The sequence below is a fragment of the Pituophis catenifer genome, unplaced genomic scaffold, assembly GCF_029215685.1.
Source record: "Pituophis catenifer annectens isolate HBS135680 unplaced genomic scaffold, rPitCat1.0.hap2 SCAF_2, whole genome shotgun sequence".
Classification (NCBI taxonomy): Eukaryota; Metazoa; Chordata; class Lepidosauria; order Squamata; family Colubridae; genus Pituophis; species Pituophis catenifer.
The window spans coordinates 166,123,617-166,139,199 of NW_027256882.1; the positions used below are offsets into that span (position 1 = coordinate 166,123,617).

Here is a 15,583-nt window from a genome sequence, read left to right on the forward strand (position 1 = left end):
CGCTCTGCGCTTAGGGCGCAGGAGCTGCGCTTTGCGCGCAGGGCTCGCAGTAAAATCTGGCCTGGGCCCTTTGGGTTGTTTCGAAGTCCCGGTGCGGAAATCGGAGCGGCAGTAATCCTGTCGCCTGTTGTTTGCGGCCTGCCTTGCCTTTGCCCACTAGCTCTTAAGATGCTCGGAAACGAACTGCTGGTCTGGAAGGCGCTCGCAGAGGTTTGGGCTGCCTTTGGAAAGGACCCGATTCCGTACCGCAGTGATCTTTTAAATGGGAGTGGAGGATGAAGCCCTTACAGGGCCATCCTTGTTTTGCCTCCGAATGGATAGTATTTGTGCGTACTGTATATGCAACTACATTAAAGCAGTGGCGGGATTCAAGTAATTTAACAACCGGTTCTCTGCCCTAATGATTTCTTCCAACAACCAATTTGCCAAACTGTTCAGAAAGTTAACAACCGGTTCTCCCGAAGTGGTGCGAACTGGCTGAATCCCACCACTGCATTAAAGTAAAGGCGGTCTATCAGATGATAGAAACTGTAGAGGGTAAAAAGTTATTCTAGGGAATCTCCTTCCTCATTCTGGGGAGAAAAGTAGAATCCAAAGTTGTTCTACCACAATGGGCAGAAACTTCCAAGGAAGAATTAAAAACGAATTAATGTAAGTTGCCTAAAGTCACAGGTATGAGATGGGTGGCTATAGAATGAATATACAGATTAATTTAACCGTGATTCGCTCAACCGAATCGACTGTATTTAGATAATTTATTGGACTAAGTACCTGGGTAACAAACAGCTTTAAACAAAACCTCAGTTTAGCCTGGCCCTTTGTGTGGAGGAAACTGTTGTGATCTCACTTGGAGAAAGTGGGGGATATAGCAGGAGAAAACTCTTGTCTCTGTGCCTGTGCTGCTAGCTTTCCAGAGGCATCTTACTGACCATGCCACAAACAAACCCCTGAACAGATTTCTCACTTGATCCAGCAAAGCAGCTCCTTTTAAGTAACATTAAAAAATTACTTATTTGAACAAATGAAAGTGCCATACAATCCAGCAGTCTGTTTCAAACTAACAGGGAAGGAGCCTTCAGATTCTTATGCAGCTTCTCTCAGCCTCAGAAGTTGAGGTAGACAAATTATCTGTTAAGTAATAATTGAGAGAGATCCAGTGCCAAATAACTTAGCTTTTTTTCTTAAATGCTCTGAACTGATAATTCACTACTGTTTGACTTATGGTTGCGCATTCAAGAGATGATGCAAGTGAGGTGTACCAATACCAGATATGATTTTATCTGGGATTTCAATGGTGGGATGATTTTCAGAAGTTTTACTTATTTAACAGAACAGTTTAGGATTTGATTCCCAAAACATGCTTTGAAGGCAAGAACATGACAGCCAACCAAAGTGCTGCACAGCCTATGATCATAGAGGTAAAAAGCTTTACATATTCAGCTAATTAAGCCTGAGCACAATTGGATGTTAAACATAAAGAAACTGAAGTGAAGATCAAAGCAATACATATCTTAATTATGAAAAAAATTAACAGAATAGAAATATATGCAAAATATAGATTAAGCAGACATTGAGATCAAGGAAAGGTTTTCCTCATAAGAGAAAAATCTGTTAAAATCCATAAATAGGCAATTGTATTGGCAATGGCATACCACCAAGCACGGTAAATTATTATTTGTGGTTCTTAGGAATGGAGCAGAAGCTGATAAAAAGTTATTTCATATTAAATAATTCAAAGGGAAATTATTTCTACAAGACTTGATGACTTATGCACCATAAATCACATGTAAGTCCAATGCATTGTCCTTCACAGGCATCCAACAACATTCTGGCCAAAATAAAAATATTGTCTTACACAGGTAGTCCTCGACTTACAATGGTACGTTTAGTGGCCATTCAAAGTTAAACGGCACTGAAAAATGTGACCTATGACTGTTTTTCATAGTTGCCACCTTTGCAGCATCCAAATTCTAGCAATTCTAACAGTTTGGCAACTGATTCATATGTATGACCTTCACTGTGTCCCAGGGTCACATGATTCCCTTTTGCAACCTTCTGACAAGCAAAGTCAATGAGAAAGTCAGATTTCCTTAACAACCAGGTTACTTATCAACTGCAGTGATTCACTTAACAATTGTGGAAAGAAGTCGTACAATGGGCCAAAACTCACTTAACAAATGTCTCACTGAACAACAGAAATTGTGGGCTCAATTGTGGCTGCAAGTCAAGGACTACTTGTACCATATATGTTTTGAATGAATGTGTCGCATACAGACATCAAAAGCAATTCTGAACTGCTTTGGGAGGAAGACTGGATGAATTGCAAGAGAAACAAGACATCTGAGTTGGTCAGTGGTCATATCTGTGAACAAATGTCAAGCATATAACATACAGTATAGTTCTATGTAGCAAAATGGTGGTGGTGAGAAATTAGATCCAGTCACAATCCCAAAGTTCTTCAGAGCATATAAACATTGGCAGTTTATTAAAACATGCTTTTTATTAGTAACTTTACTGTAATTCTAATATAGGTTATTAATGTTCCCATTCTGTAATGCTGCAATTATGACAGAAAGAACCATATTTTAATGTGGATTTGTATACTAGACTTTTAGGCTCAAGTCTATAAAATGTTGCAGTTGTTTGGTAGTCTACATAAGGATTCTTTAGAACTTCTTGTGGGAGCTCTGAAGGTTCCCTGATAGCTTGTCCACCTCTACTATACATCTCTTTAAGCAACACTGTGAGAGAAAACTGTATATTACAGTGTGCATTATAGTGTGCTTATGGATTCTAGAGGATATAAGCTGTGCCACTGGTAGAACATGTCAAAATTTTCAGCTTTCAATTTCCAAACATTTGGGGCGCTCAAAATTGGTGACATGCCTTGGGAATTGTAAAGATATTTTGGTTACTTTAATATAATTTAGATGCGCTTGGCAAGTAACTACATAAATATCATAACTTTTTAACATTTTGTTTGTTTGCCAGGCCTGACTAGCATTTCCTGCAAACAGAATGGCACCGTAGAATGTTTTGCAATTCAGAGCTCCACTTTCAATGCTATTTGTCAGGCAAAATGATATATGTAGAGGTTTGCTGATGGGGAACTGAGATTCTGGCTCAGAAGCATAACAATCAAATGAAATATCAAGTTATTCAAATTACACTGCCAATAAAATAAAAGGTAGCTTCTCTCAATTTCATTTTCAAATGAAATAATCATAATATTCCAGTTTAAAAATTCAGGTCTTTTTTCTAAATCTGATTATTTGTTTTATATTAATTACTTGCAATTGCATTCATTTTTATGAAACCTATTCAAGTGGCTTGAATCACTCGAATGAAATCCATTCAAGAGGCTAGTATTTAGCTACTTGATACACAGAGCAGTTAGGCTTTTTCATATTGTTTAAAACGATAAGTCGTTTTGGTAACCCTATATGTGCAAAGTTGGAAGTAGCCTGAATTTTTGTGTCAAGACCAATTTTGACAAACTTACCTAAAGTACCTTCTTTTCTAGACTAATATATAATTTTATGTGTCCTTGTTGTTTTATTAGTTTGTTTCTCCTAAACAAAGCATTGTTAGAATTGGGCAAAGCTCTGCTGCCTCCTTTCTTTGACTAGATCTGAGGTGGAAAGAGACACAATCCAGATATACACCTTTTGGATGATCTCCTCTCTTCCCCAAGGAATTGTTTGCTTTTTATTTGAGGTGCAACATTTAGATGTGACCAGTTAAAATGACTGCTTTAAAATGTTCTGATTAAGAACAACTGCCTATTACAGACAGCAGGTTGTTTTCAAAACCGCAATTATTTACAGGAGTTGGACTTTCTGGAATTCCTATATGGCATCATTAAAAACCAAGGGAGAGAATGCTGTTTCTTCACAACTCTCATTTTATTCAAAAGCAAATGCGTTACACAGGCTTACTCCTTTCAAATCTGTGCTATTAATCCAGTAAGGCAGCTCTATTTATTTCATTTACATTCCAAAAAAGGCTTTCCCCCCACTTTTCTGGTGATGATAATAATAATAATAATAATAGGGTAGAGTAGACTTAGAACAACAATGGGCCAAGTATCGTATTATGTGCAAGGACAGCTCAGGGAAGCCCTGCCGCTGTTTTCCCCAGGGAGAACTGGCCCTTTAACCAAACGGTGGGCGTGGCGTGACGTCATAAAAGATGATCAGGGGGCCTCCCAACGTAATTCGGCCTAGTTTACTACTGGGAGACTTGGGCACATAGGCTCGTTGGAGGAGGAGGGGGGGGGAGGGAAAAGAGCAAAGAAAACAAGGCAGGCCCTGTAAAGGGGATCTAGCAGGGCCAAGGTCAGGACTCCGGCCTGGGCTTTAGCTGCCGTGACCGCCAACGGTTGCCAGGACATTGCATCATCCCCAGCACATGACTCACCCACTTAAAGACTCGTGACCCTGAAGGGAGGGGGGACATTTCGGGAGGAGTCATTTCCGGGTGCGACGCGGCAGTATCCACCGCGGCGGAGCTGCGTCACCCAACACTGGAGAAGGCGGGGCGTAGCCAAAGGACGACGACGGCCCATTGGGCGGCGGCTCCCTTCGTTCCACCAATGGGAAGGCGCGGCGTCGCCCATTGGGCGGCAATGGCGCAAGGGTTGCGTCATGCCGAGAGGGGAGGGGCGCTCTCTTAAAGATTTCTGGTGACCATCCCGAGCAGGAGGCGGGAGGAGGCATTTGGGAGCCGGCGGGAGTCGAGAGCGGAAGACGATGAGCCGCGAGAGGAGAATGAGCCGCAGACAGCAAGTTGGAGAGAGGATCGCGGGCGAGAAGGGGCCGCGTGGGAAGGTGCGGAGCCTGGGAGGGGGAGAGAAGCGCCTGGAGACTCGGGCTGCCTGCGCTTAAGGAAAGCCCTTTTCGGGCGCCCGAGGGTTTGCAATGGCTGGAGTGAAAAACCCGGTGATGCACGGCGGGTCTAGCGCTGTAAACCGGGCTCCGCTTTGCAAGATGCGCGGCGATTGCGTTGCCTTGAACCCCTGGCCAAAATTGGCCGGTCCCTTTTCTCTCTCTGCCGGGCCACTAGTTGGAAAAGCTCGTTTTCTTCGCCCCTTTTCCTGCAGGGTAGCGATGGTGCATAGATCCTGGCTTGTGCCGGGTTTGCTTTCTACCCAGAGAGAGAGAGAGAGACCAGAGGTCGAGGGGGTGGCTTTGCTCATCTCGCAAACGCCGTGTTTTAACATTTTAAACAGAACGGGCTGTAAGATTTCTGTATACATTAAAAAGATGGGGGAAGAGTGTGAGTCTATTTTTTTATTATTATTAAACAAAAAATTTCATAAGAAAGGGATGAGTAGAGTTGTGGGGCATGTTGTAAAACTGGTACACGGTACAGGGCGTTGAGGATTCCCCCTAAGCAACTCCCAATTTCCTTCCTAGCAAATTGGAGTGAGGTGCCCAGATTTCCAGGGTGAATTTAAGGATGGTAGCTGGGGTTTTGTAGTGGAGCCAAACCTTCTGCTTTTCCTGGCTGGCTTATTAGTTTCCAGTGCAGAGAAGGGAGAGCCTGGTGGGGCTTGTTTTTTCTCTTCTAAAATAATTTGAAACTGTGGGCGCTTGGCCAGCTTGGAGGCTACATCCTTTTCCACAGCTGTGGCCTGGCAAGTGACCCTGAGGACAAAACATTTTTTTTTTTGTAGCAAGCTTCCCCCACCCATCCCATTGGGAATGAAATCCTGCCTTGCAGAGAACTTTGAAGACTTTATCAAAATTTATTAAACTATTGGAGAAGTCTAAAAGGGATGCATTCTTGCTGGTAGTGGAGGACAATGCCGCAACATTTCCCTGTCAAGTTTGGAAAGTCCCTGCCCTCCCCCCCCCCCCTTTGGTTACTTGGAATGCCTGTTTCTCTAATTCCTCGGGGACCATTCTCCTGCACACACATAAACATACATCTTTTCCACTAAGCTGCATAACAGTTCTTGGATCCCTAATTCTCCTAGTTTCTTGCATCACTCGGGGCTGATGAAAACCAGCGGTTTGTCCCCAGTGCCTGCTGTGTTCCTGTGGGGTTCAACGTAGCGTTGCTGCTTTGCTGTTTGATTTGGGGCATTGCAGAAATCTCTGTAGGAGATGCATGGCTAGAATGGAAGGCAGCTGTCCTGGTTCCTGCTTCCCTGGATGTTAAAGAGTACAATCACACACTCCCAGTTTCCCTGTCCATGAAGCTTATTGGAAAAAATAGATTTAGAGTATGATGCATGTAGAGAGTATCAGGTTGTAGGGATGGAAGGAATTTTTTTTTCCATAATCAAATGATATTTGGTTTTTTTTTTGTATTTTACTAAAAGGGAACCTCTAACCACTTAGATTTGGGAAGTGTAGATTCTGATTCTTACAAGTGTAGACATGGTTTATTTGGTCTGCTTGGCAAATGTCTTCTCATTGGCAGTTTAGCATGACCCCATACTAATTTGGCCTCCTCTACTTTACAAGGTGGGGATAGAATGAATATAACTGTTTCTGATGCCGAGTTCAGTGAAAAAAGGGTGAGCTGCATCCAGATGTTTTTCCATCTGGATTTGCCCTTTTTAATAATAATAAAAAAATTAGAGTGTTGGAAATAAAGCATTTAAAAGAATTTTTAAAATGGTCTTGAGTACGAGATGCATAAACATGCTATTTCCAAAAAGCCTAAAGGCCTTAATAATTGCCTTGGCTGCAATCTAAATCATGACACAAAGGGACATGTCTGTCTCTTGATAAGAGATTTGTTCAAATCCTGTTATTTAGAAGCATCTAAAATATATTGAGATTCTCTGATGGTTGAGAAAAAAAGGAACTAACATGCAAAATATAGGTATTAATGAGCTTGAAGAAGAGGATAATGCTTTGGTAAGCAACAGCAGTTCCCCGTTTTAAATGATAGGAGTGGAAAAAAAATAGTAAAGGAAATTTGTGGTGCCCCCATTCCACTCTGCTGTTTAATGTCAAAGAGCAAATTTGGGAGTGGGGGGGGTGGGGCTTTCCTTGGATGGGTGTAACATATTGATGATACACGGCATCCTTTTTTACTAATAATCACAGACTTTTCTCTTATTCTTTCAGTTTCGAACAAAAAATCGCACGCTAATACATCACCACACTTGAAAAAAAAAAAAAGGTAAGAATCCAAGAAAAGTAGGTTGCATGGAGGGAAAATCTCTGGAGAATTGTACTAAGCTTCAAATAGATTCATTTTAAGAACTCTGCATTTATGAGAGTAAGAACTGTTGAATTCAGTGGGTTTGCTCCAGAATAGACATGTTTTAAGATTGGATTGTAGAGTCTTCTGGCTTTCAGGCCTTCAGAGTAGGCCAGGTCAAGAAACAGGTCATGGTAGGGATTCTAGGAATGCTCTTTGTAGGATAGAATAACAAGAAAGCCTATCATTATCACTAAGAAATTTGTAGAAGAACAGTACAAATTTTGAAAGACAAACTAAGGAAAGTAATGTGGATGAAAAAGTGCAATGAAAGAAATAGAGAAGAGAAAGAAAAAAGCTGTAAAGAAGCAACTTTCAATCTTCTTAACACCAGTTACAACTACCTTTAGATTTTGCCCTCTCTCCACAAGGTTACATCATAATGTCCTTTCCAGAGTCTACCCTTTCTAATCATCAGTCACAAGTTCATTTTTTTCCTTTTTTCAGCAGAAAGTCCAAAACGACTTTCCAGTCATTAACAAATGTAGTTGTTGATCTTTAATCAAACAAGTCAACCTCCGCTAATTCTGTCATCTCTACCAGCCACTCCTTCATTGGGTGAATTTCACAGTCTTTCCATTTTTGTGCCTATAATAATCTCAGTCTTCCTTAATGCTTTTCTAATTGTCTATCCATTAGTCCCAACAAGAAAAGTTCTGGTTTTAATCTTTAAAATTTGTGGTATTGCTGTGTATGCTTGAACCCAAAACTTTCTGGCTGTTTTGTAAATCTACCAAACATGATAAAGTGACCTTTGTGCGTTTCACATTTCCAACATAAATGTTCTTCATTCCCAAATCAGATCTAGTTCCTTCACCATGGGATAGACACAGTGAATGGGTTCCCATGCTAGTAAACCAAGGAGGCACTGCGTCTTTCAGGTTTGGGATTTGAAGGTTTGACATTCCCCCGCCCCCATTGTCAAGTGACCACATTTTGGGGGCTCCGCAACCAGCCCACATCATGACTGTGATTTATGACATTCTCTCCCCCCCCCCCAAAAAAAACCAGGGTTTACTTCGCAGAAAAAAAATTCCCCATAGTGAACAATGGGCTTGCTTAATGACTGCAGTATTCACTTTACAATCTCTGCAAAAAAGATCATAAAATGCTGACCTGCTTTACAACTGTCACGACAATGATCAAAATCGCAGGCTTAATTACGGATGTAAATCGAGGATTACCTGTGACTTTTTCAGGCAGGAGTGTCCAGCGTTGCTGATCTTTATAGCATAAAGAATATTATGTTTAGCAGGAAAGTTGAATTAAAAAAATAATATATTATTCAATTTTATTCATTCACTCTTTTAAAACTGGTTTCTTTGCAAGGCAGTTACAGTTATACTGTAAAAATATTTGTGTTCATTTAGAAGAAACTGTAAACCAAGCTCTTCATAACAATGTTACCACTTACAGACACAGATGTTAACATAACTTACTTACTGTTCTTTCTTTGACCCCCAAACTGGTGTATTTATATTGCACAATATGACCTTCTATCTGTATAATTTACAAATATTTATATCATCATAAATAAATGTCCTTAAAATGCCTCAAATCTCTGTTGTTCATATGGTTGTTATCAATTATTATCTGTTGAAATATGCCTAGAATGGTGGGCTTATTCATGTAAAGTATTTGGGTCAGTGGGGAGGGCATGCATATTTATGTGAATTGAAGATATTGATTATCTGAAACCTTAAAGAGAGGAATCTTTTTTTATCTTTCAAAACAATAAATAAATGCCCTGGAACAGAGAATCTATATGGAACAATGTAGTTTGTACTTCGAAAGGCACTTTAAAACGAATAATTGGTTTTTGTGGGTTGTTTAGAACAAACAGTGGTTTTTAAAGGTTTTGCAATTGTTTCTTTGTGAAAGACAAGGCTAGAGCTTTTCACTAAGAATATTTTAAATGTCTTTAAAATTAGAGCCAATTTGGTGCAGGGATTAAGATGATGGACTAGAAACCTGGAACCTTCAAGTTCTAGTCCTTCCGTAGGCATGAATGAAAGTCACCTCGGTGACTTTGGGCCAGTCACACTCTCATCCCAACACAGGGTAGCCGGAAATCACGGCAATCTGCCCATGTTCAAGTTGTCAGTCGACACAGACCTGCTTGGCTGTGAGCAGCTTACATAAAAGGCTAGGCTTTTTTCAAGATGCCTAAAATTTGCTTTAGTGGTCCAATATGTTTCAGAGTTTACCTCACACAGGAAAAGCTAATTGGACACAGAGGCTCTTCTCTGCCACCTAATGTCACTATGCAAGCCTTCACTGCTCAGTTACGAGTCACTCGTTTTGGCAAACCTGCTTGTGGCTCTGTTAATTGCTCATTCAGAGCCTACAAAAATGGAGGGAGCCTTCTGGTCTGAGCATGTCCCAGCTGGCTTCAAAGCCAAGGAGGAAAGAAAAGTTCCATGCCTGAGACGTAGGAAAGCTTGGCTAGCCCTCCCAGCCTGTCTTGTGATGATGACTCACCTCTTTATTTCTCACAGTGCAGGAGGTTTGGTTTTGCTAACCTCCTCCCGTTGTTAAGACATCTGGAAAACCCCTAGCTTTATCACCCTGTGCAGCGTGACTTGAATACAGTATTGAATTCAGAGCTTGAATAAAGTACAGGGAGCCCTCGACTAAACGACCACAAGTGAGCTCAAAATGTCTGTCGTTAAGTAAGACATCTCTTACATGAGTTTTGCCCCACATTTTACGACCTTTTTTGCCTCATTTCTTAAGCGAATCACCACAGTTGGTAAGTTAATAAACTGGTTGTTTAGTGAAGCTGGCTTCTCCCTTGATTTTGTCAGAAGGTCGCAAAAGATGATCACATGACCTTGGGACACAGCGAAGGTCATAAATATGGTTGCCAAGCACCTGAATTTTGGTCACATGATCCTGGGGATGCTTCAAAGGTCATAAATGTGAAAAACGGTCATAACTCACTTTTTTCAGTGCTGCTGTAACTTTGAATGGTCACTAAATGAACTGTTGTAAGTCAAAGACTACCTGTATCAGCTCACAGCAGGTATATGGAGAAAGCACCATTTCCCTGCCTCAGTTTGTCTGTGTGGTTTTCCCAGTAGGTCATTTAAGAAAAATAAAATCGATAAGATGCCCCTGAAATGGAATGCTTCGTGGTTACATAGATACACACTGCAGTTTTGCTCATATGTATCTACATTGTAAATATAATAGACCAATTTCAGCCCTATATCAAAAGTATTGTCTACATTGGCAGCTGCATTTCTTATCAGGGTGGATAAAAATCAATGATTTTTTTAAAAAAATAAAAAAAAATCAGATTTTTTTTATTTAAATCAGATTTTTTTGATTTTTATCGAATTTATTTTAATAAAAAACTTTTGGGGTAAAAATCTATCATAAGATAGTTTTCTATTTAAGATATATAAATAATTTAGTTTATTCAGCATGAAATGGAGCTTAGTTATGTAGCATGAGGCTGTATATTCTGCAACACTGGGACTATCGGTGAGTCAACAGTGGGTCAAAGGAGTAGCAGAGATGACAGTTGCTTTTTAAAAATTATGATTTAAATCGAGTTGATTTAAGTCAAGCCTTTTTACTAGTGATTTAAATCATGGTTTAAATTGTGATTTAAATCAACTCAATTTAAATCAAATCCACCCGTTTCTTATTCTGAAGAAGTCCTGCAAAGTTCAGAACTGGCTTGTTAGGAGATACAGTCAAGTGACATGTAAGATGGCTGACGCCACCCCAGGCCTTAGTGATATCGAAGAACTGCTCTGCCTTGCTAATATGGTATTCAGCCTTTCCCCAACCTAGTTGCCCTCTTAGGCCCTGCATTCTGGTTGGTTCTCCTAAGAGTGTTGCCCAATTGCAATTTGAGGTTGCTTTACCCCCCTCTCCCCCTACAACCCATGGCTGATTTTACTGTTTCTCTTTTAATTTTTGCTCTTAAAAGGATTTTCTCTGCCTCAGGTACATTAAGCAGATTTGTAAGGGCTCCTTTTGGGAACATGAGAGGGAAGATTTCCTAACATAAGAGATGAGAAGGTGTTCTACTTGCCCATTGTTGTAGGTGATCTGAATTAAAATGGAGCCCTGGAGAAACTTTTCTTTCTCCCAGGGCAAATCTAACTTGCTGAGTTGCGTACGGCAATCTACAGAGATGTTATCCAGTTTTCTGACGGCACCCATAACTTTTATCTTTCAGAAGCAGTGTGGCTTTCTCTGAACCATGATGGCAGAATCCCTGCCCTTTTCACTGGGCACACCAGTGCCCACCTGGGAATTGGAAGCCTGGTACCAGGACTTGCAGGAAGTGTTGTCCTCGGATGTATCCAACAGGACAGACCCCTCTGGGGTTGGACAGGAGCAGGTGAGTCAGCTGGCTTTTTTTTGATGCTTCCACGACTGCAGAATCCTGCATTCAAGTGGGTGGTTGGGTTCTATTATGGGCTGGCTCTACATTGCACTGTTTTTGTATCCTAAATCTGCATTGGAGGGATGTAGCCACTACCATCAGTAACAGATCTGGTAATCCTTTAAAAAACTGGCACATTCATTATAGCATAAAACCACGTTCCCCAGTCAGGTGCCTTCCAGGTGTTTCCATAATTGCTCATGCTGGTCAGGTTTGGGTTGCACACACACCTGGAAAGCAACAAATAAGAGGAAGATGCCCTTGTATTTTATTTCTTTTATGGTTCCCCCCTCCATTCGTGGGATTCAAGTAATTTAACAACCAGTTCTCTGCCCTAATGATTTCTTCCAACAACCAGTTTGCCAAACTGCTCAGAATGTTAACAACCGGTTCTCCCGAAGTGGTGCGAACTGGCTGAATCCCACCACTGCTCCCCTCTATCAAGTGATGATTTGTAGAATTTTGTTCTAGAATGCTACAGTTAATTAATCTTTCAGTACTTTCATTTTTTTTCCAAGTTAAAGTCTCAGTAAAGTCCAAAGAGTTATTAGACATTTTTCAATTTAAAAATGCCTGAATAAATTGTAGCTTCCTCAGGTCTTTCCAGGGTGGGTTTATAATCTAAGCATGTGTGCTTAGAAGCAATTAGTAACCTTTCAGTAAATGTATAATTTGAGTAGTGGGCATATGGGAGTGTTCTTTCTGGCTGCCTTCCACTATAGCAGTGTTTCTCAACTTTGGCCTTTTAAGATGAGGACTTCAGCTTCCAGAATTCCCCAGCTAGCCATGCCAAAGTTGAGTAACACTGCATTATAGACTAATTGCACTGAACTCAGATTTAAGTAGGTAGGTACAAGTAAGTTGGTTCTATTAAGTGTTTCATTTGAGCTGTTTTTGACTCCTGTCTTTTCTGCCATGGCTCCTACCCTGTGGAATGTCAAAACACCCCCCATCCACACCGCTCATGCTGGTCCCAACCTGTTGGCCTTCCAAAAGACATTCAAAACATGATTTTTGCTAATGAGTTTCAGGATCCCATAATAGAATGAAGCCTGTTAGATGATGTTAACTGATGTGCTCTTTGTATATTTTGCAGCCATTCTGTCTTTTAGGGGCTTTTTAGTTGTGGTTTTTAATAAGTTTTAATGTATTTTGTTGTCATGTATGAGTTACTACACATGAGTCACTATGTGAGATGGACGTCTTATATAATCCACCTAGCCTTTTGAAAAGTCCTGAAGACTTGGCTTTTCCCCCCAAGCATTGGAATAGGATGAAGTGACTGCATGTCAGAAGCTTGGTTTGGTGCCAGGTTTTTGTTTTTAACATTTACGGTTTTAATGTTGTTTAATTCTTGATTGGGAGCCATCCTCAGTTTGGTCTAAGATAGGCAGCTATATAACCATTTTAAATAAATAGTGATAAATAAAATAGGCAAAAGGTGATATTTTAAAATGCACCCATGCTAAATTTATAGTACTCATTGGTCGGTCATATGTTCAGAAGCAAGCCCTTCAATGCAATACTCCCAGTCTTCCAGAAGATTACTCAAATGTGAGATGGGCAGTATATAAATGTAATACATGTCTTGAGTTGTTAGTGTGCTTGTTGAGATGTATTGTTTCTTAAACTCCATGACATCTTAAGAGAACACATGCACAGGCATAGAAATTATTCTTTCCTTAGAAATCTTATTATTCCACAAAGACCTTGTCAAATAATGCCATGAAATTTTAATTAGATGGGGCCGATATGGGGATATTTCTTTAATAATCACATTTTGATATCTTTAATCCGTTTGCAGTCCTCTTCCTAACTTCAAGAAATACGAATGGAGGCAAGGGCTTAATACCAACATGGCTGCAAGTATAAACTTTTACCTTCATTATCTCCTGTCAGCCACCACCCTGGTTAAATCTCATTACTAGAGGTTGTGGCAGCATCCAGCTACACTACTAAGTGTGAAATTTTGGAATAGGATCCCCCATTTTCTCCAATCACAAGAGCCCCTTACCTCAGGAATAAACCGGCAGTCCTTGTTTACTAATCACAATTGGGGTCAGCAGCTCAGTCATTAAGCAACGTGAAACGGACTACTTAGTTTACTTCAGCTTTTCTCTGCTTTACATGCAAAGGTTGTAAATGTCAGGACTGGTCACAAAAATTACTTTTTCATCATTGTAACTGAATGGTTGCTGTGTGAGACAGTTGCTAAACAAGGGCTGCCGGTGCTCTTTACATTATATTGCTAGGGAAGTAATAGGCATGGCTCGGCTACTGTGCATTTGGGAGGCGTTGTTTTTGTCAGATCTCAGATGATGCAATTTCAGTAACAAACAGATTTGCTACTTTGGCAATTTGGTATCTCCCAATTTGTCTTGGTGGAGTAATTTGAACCAAAGTTGGCTATTGTTCCATTTTTTTATCTGAGTTAAAAGTTTATACAATACAGGGTCCTAAGGTGTTGCATATAACTTCTGTTTCACTACATGATCACTTTACCCTATACTCGGTTAATTAAACATGCTACGTGGGCAAGGCAACTAAGCAAATGGGGACTGCAGAGGAAGGAGGAGTTGTGAGTTATAGAATTTTCATAAATTCTCAGATTGTGAACTATAGTTCCCACAGTGGTGCAGGAAACTCTTCTGGATGCAAAGCAGATACTGAACATGTATTCATGTTTTCTTAGGCACCAGACCACCTCTTGGAGATCAGATCCCAAATGCTGCACGACTAAAATCTTCCGGTTAAATTGGACATTACAATGATTTATGTAACACCCATCCCTTACTAAACGACTGGGTGGATTTTTTCCTCCCTCCCACTATATTTTCAAACTTGTGAAAAAAAACAGGCAGGAAAGGCAGCCAGCAAACAAAGCCTTCTTATCAGTTTGACAGCTAAGAATGTTGTTTTTGATTTTTAACTCCACTCTGCAGCCTGCCACAGGGGCTTATTGGAGAATGGAGGCCAACAATATGCATCCTCTTTTAACCCGTCTCTTGCTCCCGTTTCTTTTTCAGAAGGAATTCGATGGCTTTGACGGTGCTGCTCTCTTGTGGAACTTGGAGACTTCCAATTCCTTGGAGCTTAATGGGGATCTAATGACAGGAAACTATGAGTTGGAGCCTGATCTTGCAGCAGAACTTTTGGAGCAACTGGGCCAGGAGCCCCCAGGACCAGCGGAGTCCGATTCTAGCCATGGCTCTCCTACACAGACAGGCACAGATGATGACGAGGGGATGTCTACTAGCCGGAAGAGACGGCAGAGCGGCCAGCCTCACGGGGGCAAGAGACAGCGGGGCAAAGAACGGGAGCAGCAGAATGAGCGCAGAGTGGCTGAGCTGACAGCACACAATGAACATCTCCAGCAGGAAATACAGCGCTTGACAGCTGAGGTGGAAGCTACCCGAGCGGCGCTCATCCAACGGATGGTGAGCCTAAAGACATGATGGGGGTCCTGGGACACTTTCTGCACTGAAATTATTTCTCCTTGCTATGGACTGAAGTGTGCGGGGCTTCATCCTTTCCAGATCGAATGACTATGCAGCATGCTGAAAGGGGGAGGCACTTGTCGACACCTTAAAAAGCACATCAGTGCCCTGCGACACTTTACTTTGAAACACGTTCTTTCTCTGACTAGCCAAGTGGACTTCCCTTGCAGAACTGTACTCTGTGTGGCCCAGATATTTTAGGCAAAGAGGAGATCCCTGACTTTTCTAGAGACTGACTGTGGCAGTTATGGAACTGACTTGGTTTTTTTTTAATAGTTATATTTATTCTCGTCCTTGCCAGGAGATTGCAGGGAGGAATGTCTGTGTGTCTCGTTCTGTACAACAGTGCTTTGTGCTTGTGTAAAGAGCAATAAAGTATTTATTTTGTCCTGTGTAATCCCAACAATTGGAAAGTTCTGGAACTGTTCATGGGAGTCACAAAAAGACTAATAAAAGGAGA

The 15,583-nt window shown here is 41.0% G+C and overlaps 1 protein-coding gene across 3 annotated transcripts; it reads left to right on the forward strand.

Moving 5' to 3' along the window:
• Positions 1–4,715: 4,715 nt before the first annotated feature.
• On the forward strand, positions 4,716–15,529 carry DDIT3 (DNA damage inducible transcript 3). Of its 3 annotated transcripts, none has more exons than XM_070937989.1 (4): positions 4,716–4,829; positions 7,086–7,140; positions 11,417–11,581; positions 14,653–15,529. In XM_070937989.1, exons 3-4 carry the CDS (start codon positions 11,441–11,443, stop codon positions 15,079–15,081), a joined length of 570 nt encoding a protein of 189 aa, XP_070794090.1. In that variant the 5' UTR covers positions 4,716–4,829; positions 7,086–7,140; positions 11,417–11,440; the 3' UTR covers positions 15,082–15,529. The 3 variants fall into 3 exon arrangements, with proteins under 3 accessions (XP_070794090.1, XP_070794092.1, XP_070794091.1); XM_070937991.1 differs by having other exon boundaries at positions 14,656–15,529; XM_070937990.1 differs by having other exon boundaries at positions 7,086–7,136; positions 11,415–11,581.
• Positions 15,530–15,583: the final 54 nt, after the last annotated feature.

Excerpts from the sequence above, each read along its gene's own strand:
- DDIT3 (XM_070937989.1), top strand. The coding sequence starts at position 11,441 with ATGATGGCAGAATCCCTGCCCTTTTCACTGGGCACACCAGTGCCCACC. Across the intron at positions 11,582-14,652 it reads CTGGGGTTGGACAGGAGCAG|AAGGAATTCGATGGCTTTGA; the intron begins GTGAGTCAGCTG and ends TTTCTTTTTCAG.